Source organism: Kogia breviceps, chromosome 4, assembly GCF_026419965.1.
Source record: "Kogia breviceps isolate mKogBre1 chromosome 4, mKogBre1 haplotype 1, whole genome shotgun sequence".
Classification (NCBI taxonomy): Eukaryota; Metazoa; Chordata; class Mammalia; order Artiodactyla; family Physeteridae; genus Kogia; species Kogia breviceps.
This window is the reverse complement of record NC_081313.1, coordinates 142780644-142797862: the sequence shown is the minus strand read 5'-3', so window position 1 is coordinate 142797862 and position 17219 is coordinate 142780644. Positions and strand designations below refer to the sequence as shown.

At 37.0% G+C, this 17219-nt stretch overlaps 1 protein-coding gene across 1 annotated transcript; it reads right to left on the bottom strand.

Annotated features, from left to right (window-relative positions):
• Positions 1–1144: 1144 nt before the first annotated feature.
• On the bottom strand, positions 1145–16607 carry LOC131755195 (zinc finger protein 300-like). Its single transcript, XM_059061527.2, is given in 7 exon segments — positions 1145–1993; positions 1995–3448; positions 13321–13416; positions 13657–13783; positions 14414–14564; positions 15149–15274; positions 16409–16607. Coding segments are annotated over 5 exon segments (1764 nt in total). The 5' UTR covers positions 14429–14564; positions 15149–15274; positions 16409–16607; the 3' UTR covers positions 1145–1921.
• Positions 16608–17219: the final 612 nt, after the last annotated feature.

The window sequence follows — 17219 nt, the reverse complement described above, 5'->3', positions numbered from 1 at the left end:
AGAAGATTCCTAAAAATGTTTAGAAATTGCATATGTAATTTTGCTAGATACATCCAAGCTTATTCCAAACTAACCACTTCTTTTAACACAGAAGAAATTTTAATATTAATATAAGCCATTTTATCAATCTTTTCTTCATGCACAGTGTCAAACATTTTTCCCTATCCTAAGGTTATGAAGAGTTTCCTATATAATTACCTGGAAACTTTGTCATTTTGCATTTCATATTTATATTTAGATTAATTGACCCAGAACAATTTATTAAAAGATAATTTTTCCCCTTCTGATCACAATACCACTTTTGTCATAAAGTTACTCATATATAATTTTTTCATTCTCAGGCTCTCATTTCATTCATCTATTTTTGTCACTCTTGTGTCAATACTATGTTGCCTACATTACTACAGCTTTGTGGGAAACCTCAGTCTGATCAATTCTCTAATATTTGTTTTTAATGAGTGACTTGCCTATTCTTGTCCCTTAGTATTTCCATATATATATTAGAATCAACTAGATATAGATATAGATATATCACAATTTGTATGTGTTTGCAAAATAAAATAAATGAAAAGTAATTGAGGTCTCTTTAACATAGCATGAGTTAGATCACCAGACACAAAGGCAGTGAAATGCACAAAGTAGAGGACAGGAAAACTGAGATCAGAAGCAGTGTGTCTTAAATGCAAATCAAATTTAAATGTGTGCACATTGAAATTAGTAGCCTATTTCAAGAGAAGAGAGAGGGACAAACAGTACAAATATTAGCTAATAATATGCTGTCTGCAGATGTAGAGAACAAACGTATGGACACCAAGGGGGGAAAGCCGTGGTGGGGTGGGGATGGTGGTGTGCTGAATTGGGCGACTGGGACTGACATGTATACACTGATGTGTATAAAATTGATGTCTAATAAGAACCTGCAGTATAAAAAAACAAAAAAACCAAAAAACTAATATTAAACTTTCTTTGGGTTATTTGTATGGAAATATGTTAATATAAATGTTTCAGACATTACATGAAATTTCTAAAAATCTTATATGTTCTGATATAATGTTATGTCATAATTCTAGTTACTACTTTAAAACGTATATATTAGAAATAACTAAAAAAAAAAAAAAAAAAAGTGCTGTCTGCCAGGATTTCACATACAGATGAGCAAACAGACACTGAGGGTTAAAAAGTTCTTCATAGATGTCACACAATCTATTAATAAGGGAACAAGTGTTAAAACTCATGGCCATCTAACTTTAGAACCAATGTCTTTCCACCACACCAAGCTCTTAGAAGGGCGGGGTAAAAGGGAGAAATGAGCAAGCAGTATCAATTCCAAGGTCCTGGGTCCATCCACAGACACAAATCAACTTATATTATTAAAGTTAAAAAGCCCCAAAAGACCACATTTATTGAACCTTTTCAACCCATCTTTCCATCATTCTATAAGAAGAATTTTACATATACTTTTAGGGTCTGATGGTCAAGTCCCTTCCCCTTACTGCAGTTTCTAGGTCTTGGCACTTTTTGACTCACACTTTCTTCATGTCCTCTTTGGGGAATTACTGCATGGCTGTAATTACGAGAGGTTAACATTAACAATATTACCACATGCCTAACTTATTATGTAGTATAATCAGGAAAATGTAACTTCAAAATAGACTATATATAATTTGTTCTGTTATGCTAATCATTCAGTTCCAAATCTTAAAAGTTTAACATGCCACAGTGAAAATTTATACAAACAAAACTGTCTTGTATTATCTTTGATAAAAAAATTAAACACATTACAAATATGATTTCACTTGTAAAATAGTACCAACAAAGATGCCTAGAAACACATTAAACCTGTGAGTTTTGTGGTACTTATTAAGGCTTGAACAGATACTAAAGGCTTTTCTATGCTTAGTCCATTCTTATGATTTCACCACTATATGAATTCTCTGATGTACAGTGAGTTGGGATTTCTGGATGAAGGCTTTTCCACATACAGCACATTGATAAGGTTTCTCCCCAGTATGAATTCTCTGATGTACAACAAGGTCTGACTTCTGGGAAAAGGCTTTTCCACATTCAACACATATATAAGGTTTCTCTCCTGTATGAATCCTCTGATGTCCTGGGAGGTGAGACTTTTGAGAGAAGGCTTTCCCACATTCAGTACAAATGTAAGGTTTTTCTCCTGTGTGAATCCTTTGATGTCCAATGAGATGTGACTGCTGACAGAAGGCTTTTCCACATTCACTGCATTTATAGGGCTTTTCTCCAGTATGCGTTCTCTGATGTATAATGAGCTGTGACTTCCGGGAGAAGGTCTTCCCACATGCAGTACATTCATAAGGTTTCTCCCCAGTATGAATTATCTGATGTATAATGAGTTCTGACTTTCTGCTGAAGGCTTCCTCACATTGAGTACATTTGTAGGGTTTCTCCCCAGTGTGAATCCTTTTATGTATGATGAGGTGGGACTTCTCACAGAAGGCTTTCCCACATTCAGTACACTCATAAGGCTTCTCTCCAGTATGAGCTCTATGATGTATAATCAGCTGTGACTTCTGGGAGAAGGCCTTCCTACACTGATTACATTCATATGGCTTTTCACCAGTATGTATTCTCTGATGTATAATGAGGGGTGATTTCTGGGAGAAGGCTTTCCCACAGTCACTACATTCATATGGTTTTTCACCAGAATGAACTCTCTGATGGATAATGAGGGATGATTTTTGAGAGAAGGTTTTTCCACATTCAGAACATTCGTAAGGTTTCTCCCCGGTATGTGTCCTCTGATGTACAATGAGATGTGATTTCTCACTGAAGGCTTTCCCACAAGCACTACAACCATAAGGTTTCTCTCCAGTATGAATTCTTTGATGTATAATGAGCTGTGACTTCTTGAGAAAAGATTTTCCACATTCAATACATACACAGATCTTCTCCCCAGTTTCAACATTCACATATTGAATAAGAGACTGTTTATCACTGATGATTTTTCCAAATTGACTATCTGCACAGTGTTTCACTCTACTATGAATTTTTTCATGCTTAGAATAGGAAGAACTAGATGTTCTCCCACATTCAAAATTCTCATCTGTGTTTTTTCTTGCATAACCCCTATTACAACTGAATAGGCTTACAGTAGGTTCCAAGCTCTTTTCAAATGAATCACACCTACACAGTCTTTGTCTTGAAGTATCTAGGTCTATGCAGTTATGAAATATTTTTCCAAATGCATTATATGTATAGTTTGACTCTTCAATAACTGTTTTGTTGTTGATGATTGTGACTTGCCTGAGAAGTCTGTCTTGATTTTCCTGATCTATCTCCAGCTGGTCGCCTTGCCAGACCTTTAAAATGGAGTACAATGAATGATCCCTTGTGACACTTTCCAGTATATCCTTATGAAAGTAAACATCTCCAAGTGTATCCAATTCATGTGTGTCAAGTCTAGTCTCCCTGTCTGAAAGAATAAAATTGTAGAGATAAAATCAAACAGATATAAAGATTGAGTAGAGGACAGAAGAGGTGAAACAAATGGATGATCCAGGATGGTCCATGAAGACAGAACTGGGAGGGCAACAGGCCATTTAAAACACAACAAAACATGTAAATTTATTGGGTGAGTAACTAAAGATGGACTTTACTTCTGACAATGGTGGCATGAGGTAGTCACGGACTTCCCCTCCTCAGAAAACAAGTATAAAACTGAATAAAATAATTTTAAAAACAACCAATTCAGGGCACTGGAAAACTACCAAAGGCAGGCCACAAGGTGAAAAGTGTTTACTTGTCAAAAACTTCTACTTCATTAGGTAAGAATGGGGAGTTTGTGGCACTCTTTCCTAAGGTTTTCCCGTCTTGCATCCCTAGTTTATGGGGCATTGAGAGATAACACAAATCCACAGGATATAGTTTTATGCTGATAGTAGAGCAGCTAGGAATTTAACAAGGAGAATTTGTAAGCAAAGGAATCATAGAAAGGTTGAGATAATGAACTTGCCATACATTCCCACCTGACTGAGAAAATATTTGTGAAAAGAGATCCTAGTGAGCCCAGCAGTGATTGAAAGGCTAGGGAAACTTGCAAATTTTCTATGCTTTTAAAGTGTTCTGAGACATGCACAATCCAGGTGGCAAAGAGTAGAAGTCATACTGGCTTTAGGTGTCTAATAAACCTCTGTCCAAATCATTAGTTCACATCTATAGCCAGGCTTAATCAAACAAACAAAACTAAGCAGAGATATTAGTGATGACACTCCACAAGACAGAAAGATGTCACAGCTTAAGCCCAAGCTAGTGCCTCTAAAACAAAAACTCTCAGAAGGAACAAAAGGAGCCAAAGACGCTATAACGTATTGTCTACAATGTAGAGCTTTCAACCAAAAATTATGAGACATATAAGGAAAACAATGTGACCTATACTAAAGAACAAAATCAGTCAATAGAAACTGACTCCAAATGGGTGCAAATGTTGGATTTAGCAAAGACTTTAAAGAAGCTATTATAAAACATATTCAAAAAACTAAGGGAAAATATTCTAAGGAACAAGTGAATAAACTGACCATTTCAAAAGAGGAAAGAAGAATATAAAACAACCAGTTTGACTATAAAGAGGCAGGAAGAAGAATTTTTGAGAGTAATGGAACTTTTCTGTATCATGATTGTGGTGGCAGTTAACTTCCTCTATATCTTTTTCAAAATTTAAAGAAAGAGTAACATTTATTTTATGTAAATTTAAAAATAAAAGAACCAAATGAAAATTCTAAAGTTGAAATGAAGATTTCACCAGATGGGCTCATTAATGGATTTGAGACAGCAGAAGGCAAAATCAGAATCAGTAAACTTGAAGATATATCACTAGAAATTATTCAGCCCAAAGAACAAAAAGAAAAATTATTTAAAAAATAGAATCTCAAGATCTGTGGAGCAGTTAGGCATTCCAGTATATGTGTAATTGGAGTTTAGAAAGGGGGGGGAAGAGCCAAAAGAAATCTGGAGAAATGTCTTTAAAATTACCAAATTCAGTGGAAAACATTAGTTTATACATACAAAAAGCTCAAGACCACAGGAAGGATATCAAGACAACCAGCCAAATCAGAATTAAACTGCTGAAAAATAAAGGCAAAAAGAAAAATCTTCAAAGCAGCAAGGGCAAAAATGACACATCATGTATCAAAGAATAACAGTACCGTTAGTTGAATTTTCAACACACACACACACACACACACACACACACACACACAAAATAACTGAGGTCAGGAAAAACTGGAATGACACACAGTCAAAATACTAAAAGAATGCAACCTGTCAACCAAGAATTCTACATTCAGTGAAACTTTAATAATGGCAAAATGAAAACATTTCCAGATAAACAAAAAAAAGTTACCAACAGAACTGATCTATAAGAAATACTAAAGAAAATCTTTCCTGCTGAAGAAATAATACCAGATGATAATTCAAATCCACAAGACAACAGAAAAATTTTAAACTATGTCGGTAAATATAAAGGATTTAAATATGTATAATTTAAATAATATTTCCTTCTAATTTCTTCAAAAGACTTTCTAAAGTAAAAACAGTAACACTATACTGTCAAATTTATGACAAATACAAACATAACAAACATGACTAAAAGAACAAAACAGCACAAGGTGGTTCAGGAGGACAGAAAATGGAGCTATGCTAGTGCAAGTTTCTATAATTTGTGAGAGAAAAAAATGCAGTATCAACATAAGGTGGGTTATAAGAAGATAAATATCATATTGTAATCCCTATAGCAACATCACACACACACACACACACACACACACACACACACCTACAACTAAAAATTAAACAGGGGAATGAAAATGGTCTAATAAGGACTTCCCTGGTGGCACAGTGGTTAAGAATCCACCTGCCAATACAGGGGAGACGGGTTTGAGCCCTGGTCTGGGAAGATCCCACATGCCACGGAGCAACTAAGCCCACGCACCACAACTATTGAGCCTGCGCTCTAGAGCCCGCAAGCCACAACTACTGAGCCCATGTGCCGCAACTACTGAAGCCCGTGCGCTTAGAGCCCATGCTCCACAACAAGAGAAGCCACCACAATGAGAAGCCTGCACACCGCAACAAAGAGTGGACCCTGCTCTCTGCAACCAGAGAAAAGCCTGCATGCAGCAACGAAGACCCAATGCAGCCAAATACATAAATAAATTAAAAAGTCTATTAAAAAATATTCTTGTGGGCTTCCCTGGTGGCACAGTGGTTGAGAGTCTGCCTGCTGATGCAAGGGACACAGGTTTGTGCCCTGGTCCAGGAGGATCCCGCATGCCACGGAGCAGCTGGGCCTGTGAGCCATGGTCGCTGAGCCTGCGCGTCCGGAGCCTGTGCTCCACAACGGGAGAGGCCACAGAGGTGAGAGGCCCCCATACTGCAAAAAAAATAAAGATAAAAATAAAAAATATTCTTGTAACAAAATAACAGGGACCAAAAATGAGATTAAACAAATAGAAATAGCAAAATGTCAAACACAAATCAAACCAAATCAGTAATTATAAAGATTTAGGAATGGAATAATTTTCCAATCAGAAACTGTCAGACTAGATAAAACTAACTGTACATTGTCTAAAAGAGATTCACTTTCAATTCAAAAATAAATAAATAGGTTGAAAATAAAAGGATAGGAAAAAAGTTTTAAGCATAAGAGAGTTGTAGTAGCTATACTAAATCAGACAATAGAGATTTCAAGATAACAAATATTAGAAATTAGGTACATTTCAAAACTGCTAAAGGATCAATACAGCAAGAAGATATAACAATTATAAACGTATATGTACCTAACAACAGAGCCCCACAAAACATGAACCAAAACTAACAAAAATGAAAGACAAAACAGACAAATTAACAATTACAGCTAGGGATTTCAACACCCCTCTCACAATGATTAATAAGACAAGTAGACAGGACTTCCCTGATGGCGCAGTGGTTAAGAATCGACCTGCCAATGCAAGGGACACAGGTTCGATCCCTGGTCCGGGAAGATCCCACATGCCGCACAGCAACTAAGCCTATGCACCACAACTGCTGAGCCTGAGCTCTAGAGCCTGTGAGCCACAAGTACTGAGCCCACGTGCTGTAACTACTGAAGCCCATGCACCTAGAGCCCATGCTCCTCAAGAAGAGAAGCCACCAAAGTGAGAAGCCTGCCCACCGCAACAAAGAGTAGCTCTCACTCGTGGCAACTAGAGAAAGCCTGCGCAGAGCAACAAAGACCCAGCGCAGCCAAAAATAAATTTTTAAAAATAATAATTAACAAATAAATAAAATTCAAGTCATATTTTAAAAAAATATTTTTAAAAAAGACAAGTAGACAAAAAAAATCAGTAAATATCAATGAACTTGACGTAACTGACATCTACAGATACCCCATCCAACAACAGAACACACATTCATTTCAAGAACACATTAATCAAACATCAGAATAGACTATATACTGGGCTTCAAAACAAGCTGCAATAATTTTATAAGGATGGAAATCATACAGAGTATATTTTCCAACCCGAATGGAACTAAATTAGAAATAAATAACAAAAAGAAATATCAGAAATGTCCCCAAAATTTGGGAATTAAATAACATATTTGTAAATAAACTATGTGTCAAAAGGTCCAAAGAGAAATTAGAAAATAACTTAATTGAATGAAAATGAAAACACAAAATATCAAAATTCGTGGGACACAGCTTCATGCTTAGATGACAAATTATATGCAGGTAATCCTCATTTTGCAAGATTTCAACAAGCATGAAATTTAGTTACCACAGTTTAGTTAAATAACACCAGTCTGCCAACAACATAGTTCACACTTTAATGACCACAGTATGTCTAACAGCATAAAGTACAAACTTCACTGCTAGCTCTTCGGTCCATAAATCACTAAATAAATAACAGATACACATCATGATCAGTACCCAATCATTTCACTTCTTTCAAAGTCTGTTGGTGATTATTAACTCACATCTGTTGTCCAATATATATACAGACAGCAAAGTTTGTAGTTTGTTTCCTCCTTGTATCCCATTGATAAACCCACGTGACATTATCCAAATTATCCTAATCATCCAAAAATGCGTAAATGAAAAAGGGAATTGACCAACAAAGATGTAAATGCAGCAAAGAAACAACACATAACAACACTGGATGTGATTAGAAGATAGCTGACCATGTTGGCATTGCCACTATTTATGAGACTTTAGATATGCAGCCAGAGGAACTTAGTGAAGGCAAACTTATCAACACAAATTTCTGGGTTGTGATGGAAAGGATAAAAATATTTCAAAGAAAGTGATGCCAAAATTTTCACATTACCTTCGACATATTTCACAACACTGAAAGCACAAAGGAGAAAATGTTGGAAGCTGACCCAACCTTAGAAAGTAATATGACAATTCACTAAGGCACAGAGAACATGCTAACTCCTTAAGTTATACAATTATAAGAAGGCAAGCACTGTTCAAAGCACTCTACATAGAGTTTCTGAAAAGAAATAAAAGACATTTTCAATTCTTCCAACGTTTTAAATTGCAGGGTAATAAATAAATATTAGTCTTACTACATTTTCATCTCTATAAACAGTTATAACCAACAGCAAGATAGCATTTTCTTTTCAATTTTTTTTTAATGTGAACCATTTTTTTTTTTTGTCTTTACTGAATTTGTTACAATACTGCTTCTGTTTTTTTTTTTTTTTTTTGTGGTACGCGGGCCTCTCACTGTTGTGGCCTCTCCCGTTGCGGGGCACAGGCTCCGGACGCGCAGGCCCAGCGGCCATGGCTCACGGGCCCAGCCGCTCCGCGGCATGTGGGATCTTCCCGGACCGGGGCACGAACCCGTATCCCCTGCATCGGCAGGCGGACTCTCAACCACTGCGCCACCAGGGAAGCCCCACTGCTTCTGTTTTATGTTTTGGTTTTTTTGGCCACAAGGCATGTGGGATCTTAGCTCCCCAACCAGGGATCGAACCTGCACCCCCTGCATTGGAAGGCAAAGTCTTAACCACTAGACCACCAGGGAAGTCCCCAAGATAACGTTTAATGTTTTAACGAAAAATGTTTAAAGGTCAAAATCAATTACAATTTTTCCCGTTGATTATAAAAATTACTTGGCAAAGTTCTGGCTTCCATGGTAATTTTTATGGCCCCTCACTACCATACAAAGTGAGGACTATCTATATTTAAGTGTTCATACTAGAAAACAATAAAGGTTTCAAATTAATGATCTAAGCTTCTACCTTAGAAGCTAGAAAAAGAGCAAATTAAACCTAAAATAAATAGAAGACAGGAAACAATAAAGATCACAGTGGAAATCAATAGAAGATAGACAAACAATAAAGAAAAATAAATGAAATCAAAACCTGATTATTTGAAAAAAATTAATGAAATTGTTATGTTTTAGCTAGTGATGAGGAAAGAATAAAGTATTAGTGTCAGGAATGAAAGACAGAACATCTCTAGAGATCCTATAGACATAAAAGAACAAAAAGGGAATATTATGAAAAAAGTTTATACCAATAAATATGACAGTTTACATAAACTGGAAAAATTCCTTGAAAAAAAACCACCTACCAAAACTGACTCAAGAAAAAGTAAATAATCTACACAGATCCACATCAAGGAAAGAAACTTAATAAATAAAAATCTTCCCACAAAGAAATGTCCATATCTAGACTGGTAAATTCTATCACTGTAATAAACCATAACCATGAATATAACAGCTTTTCTCAGTCTGTGAGTCCTTCTAGCAAATCAGCAGACCTGAAGGTGGTCTTGCAGACCCCCAACACAACTAGAAAACCAAATCCAGCAACATATAAAAAGAATTATACACCATCACCAAGTGGAACTTATCCAGAAAAATAAGGTTGATTTGCTGTCCAAAGATCTATCAATTAAAATTCACTAACATATCACATAAATAGATCATTTCAATATATGCAGAAAGAACATTTGCCAAAATGCAACACATTTTCATGATAAAAACACTCACCAAACTAGGAATAGAAAGCAACTTCCACAACCTGACAAAGGGCATGACAACCTACAGCTAACATAACTTAATGGTAAAAGACTGGATTTTCCCCATAAGATCAGGAACAAGACAAGGATGTCCACTCTCCATTCTATTCAACATTGTACTAGAAGTTCTAGCCAGGGTAGTTAACCAAGAATAGAAATAAAAAGCATCCAATGTGGAAAGGGATATTTAAAACGATCTCTATTTACAGATGACAAATTCATTTATATGGAAAATCCTAAAGAATTAGCTAAAAACTATTAGAACTAGTAAACTTTGTGAGTTTGCAGGATCCCAGACCAATATTCAAAAATCAATTGCATTTCTATGCACTTGCAATGGACAATCCAAAAATAAAGTTAATGAAACAATTTCATTTACAATAGTATCAAATAGAATAAAATACTAAGAAGTATGTTTAACAAAGATGTACACAACTTATACTCTGAAAACTATAAAACATTGCTGAAAAAAGTTAAAGAGGATCTAAATAAATGGAAAAACATTTCATGTTCCAGGGATCAGAAGACAATACTGTTAACATGGCAATACTCCTCAAATCGATCTACAAATTCAACCAATCCCTATCAGAATCTGAAGACGTTTATTTGTAGAAACTGATACTCTGATTCTAAAATTCATATGGAACCCGAAGAGCCAAAACAATGCCGAAAAAGAAAAACAATGTTGGAAGAATGATACTTCCCAATTTCAAAACTTACCACAAACAACAGTAATCAAGAGAGTGTGATATTGGCATAAGGACAGATATCTAGATCAATAGAATAGTATAGACAGTCCAGAAATAAACCCTTTCATTTATGGCCAGTTGATTTTGGGCAAGGGTACCAAGACCATTCAATGGGAAAAGGAGTCTTTTCAATAATTGGTGCTGGAACAACTGGATTACCACAGGCAAAAGAATGAAGTTGGACCCTTACCCCAAACCATATGCAAAAATTAACTCAAAATATCAGATCAAAGACCTAAATGTGAGAGCTAAAAGTACAAAACTCTTAGGAAAAAAACATAGGGGTAAATCTTCATGACATTGGATTTGGCAATGGATTCTTGGATATGACACCAAAGCACAAATAACAACAAAAAAATAGATAAACTATACTTCATCAAAATTAAGAACTCTTGGGACTTCCATGGTGGCACAGTGGTTAAGAATCTGCCTGCCAATGCAGGAGACATGGGTTTGATCCCTGGTCCGGGAAGATCCCACATGCCACAGGGAAACTAAGCCCATGCATCACAACTACTAAGCACATGCACCACAACTACTGAGCCCACGTGCCACAACTACTGAGTCCACATGCTGCAACTACTGAAGCCTGGGCACCTAGAGCCTGTGCTCCGCAATGAGAGAAGCCACCGCAATGAGAAGCCTGCGCACCGCAACCAAGAGTAGCCCCCACTTGCCACAACTAGAGAAAGCCCGCGCTCAGCAATGAAGACCCAATGCAGACAAAAATTTTTAAAAATTTTAAAAAGAGTTAAAAACTCTTGTGCTTCAAAGGACACAAGAAAGTAAAAAGAAAACATGGGAGGAAGTATGTACAAATCATTTATCTGATAAGAGATTTATATCAAATAAGAATTCTATACAAAGAATTATACCTATATAACAAACTTTACATAAAAGTTCTATATAGGAACTTTATATAAAGAGCTCTTATAATTCAATAATAAAAGACAAATAACTCAATTCAAAAATGGATGGGGGGCAAGATAGGGATAGGGGATTAAGAGATACAAACTACTACGTATAAAATAAATAAACAACAAGAATATATTGTACAGCACAGGAAAATATAGCCATTATTTTGTAATAACTTTAAATAGAGTATAATCTATTAAAATGTTGAATAACTATGTTGTACACTTGAAACTAAGATATTGTAAATTGACTATACTTCAAAAAAAAAAAGGACAAGTGATCTGAACAGACATTTCTCCGAAGAACATACATAAATGGCCAATAAGCATATGAAAAAATGTTCAACCTAATTAGTCTTCAGGGACCGTTTTGGTTCAACATAGAGTTGCTATATTACCTAGCAATTCTACTCCTAGGTACACACCAAAGGAAAAAAAAGGATATGTCTATACAAAAACTTGGACATGAATGTTAATAGTAGCCTTATTCATGTAGCCAAAAGGTGGAAACAAGCCAAATATCCAACAACTGATGAATGAATTAACAAAACGTAGTGTATCAATACAATGTAATATTATTCAGCCAAAAAAGGAATGAAGTACTGATACATGCTAAAATGTGGATGAACCTTGAAAACATTATGCTAAGTAAAAGAAGTCAGTCACAAAAGACCACATATTATATGAATACATTTATATGAAATATCAAGAATAAGGCAAATCAATACAGACGGAAAGCAGATTAGTGATTGTTTAGGGCTGGGGAGATGGGAAGAAGGGGTGTGATAGCTAAAGGGTATATGGTTTCTTTTGGAGGTGATAAAACTGTCTTAAAATTGACTATGGTGACAGTTGCACAAATCTGTGAATATCCTAAAAAACACTGCTGACTTTAAATGGGTGAACTGTATGGCATATGAGTTACATCTCAAAACTGCTTAAAAAAAATAATAACAGAAAATTTCAGGGTACAGCTAGTGAAACATAGCTGTAGTCACAATATGTAACCAATTTTATATTCTACTATTCCCCAATAAATATCTTTTATTAAAGTAAACCTAGAAAATTTCTAACAGAAAAGCCATGTTGATTTCTACCTCCAAGGATTTGTACATGTCCTTTCCTAGAGTTTGCCCTCACCTTCCTCCTGCCTAAGCCACACTTCAGATATGCTTCAAAGTAGCTGGTTCACACTTTGAAAAATGCCTTCTTCAATTATGCCACATCTCTTTAGACCATAATTTTCACTGAACCCCTGAAGCAGTAACTATATTGGACATGCAATTTTATATAGCTGTAAATCTTGATGTCTTGTCTTTCTATGTATAACCTATGTTCCTGAAAAGCATTTGCCTTCTACTGTCTTTAAATCTCTTTTAGAAAAGTATTAAAGATATGATTGTTGAGTGGATCAATAAAAAATTTCTATTCTGTACATGGCTCACTGCTACTGAATTAACTAGTTGTTGAATACCTACTACACGCACAGCACAGGAGCAAGGAGGAACAGGAGTTATCAATCTGAGTGGAAATGTAAGTCTTAGTTGCCAACGAATTAAAAACAAAAACAAATTGATATTTCACTTCCTTTGTCTTCCATCTGCCAGATTTTCACCTGGATAGATCCAATTTGATATGTCTCTCTTCATGATCCATGGCTCTTCTCCTTGTTCCAACTTAGATATGACACCTGGTTTGGAAACTGGATACCCTGTGATAAAAAAAAAATTGAGGAATTGAGTTTACTACACTGAAGAAAGAAGAAAAGGTACAGTTTTAGGAGCCCTACAATGAAGTTGTCCAGCTGGCCCTCAGCACAGTAATGACCTTCCACTGGAGAGAAGAAAGAGAGCAAAAAGTCACAAGTAGGTCAAGAACCCACCCAACTCAATCAAATTCCAGTTGAGAGGCACTGGATTGGCTCTGAGTTATGTTGGGAAGCCATCCTTACCCACTGAGACCAGGTGGCTGTAGTTCTCCAGCATTACATCCCTGTACAGGGTCCTCTGAGCAGGGTCCAGTTGCTGCCACTCCTCCTGGGTGAAATCTATAGCCACATCCTCGAATGACACTGGACCCTGTAATAGCATGCTCCTGTTCAATCTGAATTAATCATTCTCATCATTTTTACCATAGTATACAAAACTACATTCCCAGTTCTACATTATGCCTATTGAGAAAAATGATGCAAAGATCTATCTTCAGCAAAAAGAGTTAAACACAGCAAGAGAACAGGAAAGCAAAAGAGACCTAATCACAAATGGAAATTTAATCAAGGCAGCATCCACTTCAAGTAAGTGGATTATTCAACAAATGGTACATTTAGACAGGAGTATAGGTCAGGACATTACCTATAGGAAGACCCTGCCAAAAAGATTTCTTTTAGTCCTACTGGCAGGAAATATTTTCTTTTCATCGAAAATTCAACTGATTTCTCTTTGTAGAGAATGCAAATCATGTATATGATATCCTCTAACTTTCCACTGTGTCTTCTTGAAATTTATATATAACAAATATATATATATGAACTACGCTTTAATACTGGTTTCGTGTAGTTTCAAAATATATAATCTGCATATTACATAGTAACTCTTTTCAAGTCTTTATCTTTCGTTCTCTCTACATTTTCCCTAATCCTAATTTTTGACTTTCCACTCTTTTCTATTTCATTGTATGGAAATCAAGTACAAAGTAAGCAAGCAACTCACCTGAGACTTGGTCATCTTCTGCTTCTCTTCCAAAAGGGAAAAGGTCTGAGGAATCAGGACTAGGAGATAGAATGGAGCCTCCTGGAGCCAGAACTGACATTCACCAGTCTAGAAACACTACCACCAAAAGTCACGTGGATAACAGGTCACCCTGTAGAAGAAGGTCATTTGGTCCTTATAGAAGAGTCCTTACCAAACCACCACGTGAAGGAAGCCCTCTTGTGATTATAATATGATCACATAGAACTTGGACAAGGTGTATTTTTAATTGGATGAATGCTGATATGTTTTCTGTTGACTTACTAACACCTTATTGTTGCCCTATGGACCAGCAATTATATTTGTTGTTCTATATGCAGAACTACCATACGACAATAATCATGGATATATATGTAAAGATTTAACTGAAGATGGAGCAGATCCCTGGCAATAAGAATGGGAATGACAAAGTAGAAAACTGCTTCTGTTTAGGGAATATGCATTCCCATATTCCCTAACCAGAAGCAGCCAGTAAAATCCTAAGAGCTCTTTCATATTTTCCTCTAACTTGGCAAATTCTCTTGCCAAGTCAGTATTCATGGATTAAAATTGCTGATTTTGTTAATTTTAAGATGTTTTCTGTTTAAATTTTTATTGCTAATTTTTAATAGTGCAGTTGTCTATATTAAAAAAAAATAATTATAGGTTGGAACTACTATTAAACATGAACATACCACAATGCGGCAAGATAGTTACCTGGTAATCTTCGCAGTCCCAGGATGGGTCATGCAGACATGGGCTGAACTCATTTAGAGGAAGTGAGTACTCTCATGATAGGAAGACTGTTTCATATAGGGTATCCCAGGCTTTGTCAAAATAAATCTGGAAGAAAACAATCAAATAGTCATGCTCATGTCTGAACGCCCAGTTCTGCAACAAGTAAACAGCAGGCATTTAATAAATGTTTGTTGAACAGAATGTAGAAGGACTGCAATAAACTGAGGAAGAAGCAGGGTTGAAATCAAATCTTACATGAGAAAGAGAAAAAGCAGTCCTTCCTATCTGAGAACTGGCCTGGCACTCAACTCTCCTATTTAACACGAACAATTACAAGAAACACTTACATCAAACAGGCCACTCCCTGACCAGGATAGATTAAGACAAAAACAAAAAATATCAACATTCTCCAATTCACAAAATACCAAACATCCCCCTCTCCCAACTAACATGAAGGATTGCTACCTTTCAACCTATCACAGCTTTAGCTTCAATCTAGTCATTCTTCTCTCTAGATAAGATTTATTAAAAATCCCACTCACTGAATTACCCCATTTCCTGAAAACATCCAATTCAGAGCAAGGCCCTTCCCTACACCCTCCTCAAAATCACCTAACACAAGGCCAAATCCTGTAACAAGTGTTTTCTAACACCTCTTATCGAGACACCCTTAAGGCTCCCCACTGTGTACGTGTTCCTAACTACATGCAAGAGTAATAAACCCAACTTATTCAACTACAGGGTGTTCCTGGTAGTCTTCGGCTCGACGGAATTAACAGTAATAAACCTGTCCCTTTAGATTTGTTTGGTCTTAAATTCAAAGGATGTTTTCTACTGTGAGGATATGAATGATGGAAAGAGATGATGGCTTGAAAAAACATCTGAGGAGAGGCTTCAACTTGAGAGCAGCCTCTGACCTACACAGACTGTAAAGTGAGGCATTTCCCAGGAAACTGGGACTAACCTTTATCAGCTCTGGGCCCCATTAATAACCTCTAAAAATCACTGAATCACCAGGTGCAAAAATCAGAAATCTCAAAGAGCACCCCTACTCCCATCACAGCACTGGCCATATAGGTCCACAAATCACTGGCCACACGGATACCCCATCAGCGCACAGGCCCGCCGTCCCTGACCCACAAATAACACAGCTCTCCCTATGACTGATCCACATACATACCCAACACTCTAATCCTACAGACTCCCCACCACTGACCCCATAGACCTTCAATTACTGACCCTCATGCACCGCCGTACCAATAACAATTTCAGTCTTCCTCAGGTCTCAACCCATAAATCCCCCTTCTGACCCCCCAGCTCGTTTATCAGGTCCCAAAACGCCTGCCACAGCTTATCCCAGTACGGATGTCACATCCATTGCGGCGAACTCTCCCGCTTCCGGTCTGGGTGAGCAAAGCACGAGGCTCCCGGATCTGCGCTGTTCCGTACCGAGCAGTTTTGCCCGCTCCACACGCTGGTCGGCTTTGTTCAGGAGGCAATATGGCCGTCCCCATGCACTGTGTCTCAGTGGGAGCCGCCATCTTGAAAGGCCGGCCAGTTCCGTACAAGCAGAGGAATTCGGTTTATTCGGGACCTGAGGCTGGGCTGTAGCACCGCGGCAGCGAGGGGAAGGGGGAAAGATGACAAAAAGGAGAATTATACAAATGCGTAAGGTAGAAGCTATTGCAGACTTTACAGGATTGGGGAAGAATCTGCAGTAGGACAGTACTTTACTGGAAGACTGTAACTGGTGTAAAAGGAATTTGGAATGGTGCAATCCTTTCGTAGGAGAGTCTACTGAAAAGCTCTGGTAAATGGTCCAGGAGATTCCAGTGTGGGAGAGGGGCAAAAGTGATGGAAGACTTGGGCAGCAGAGAGGAGCATGAACAGTTACTTATGCTAATTATTATAGGAAATCCTCCTAGGGGAAATTACAATTATGGTAATAAATCACAAGGGGCGATTGAAGAAAAAAAGGAAAATTGATGGATAAACAACAAGGTCCTACTGTATAGCACAGGGAACTATATTCAATATCCTGTAATAAACC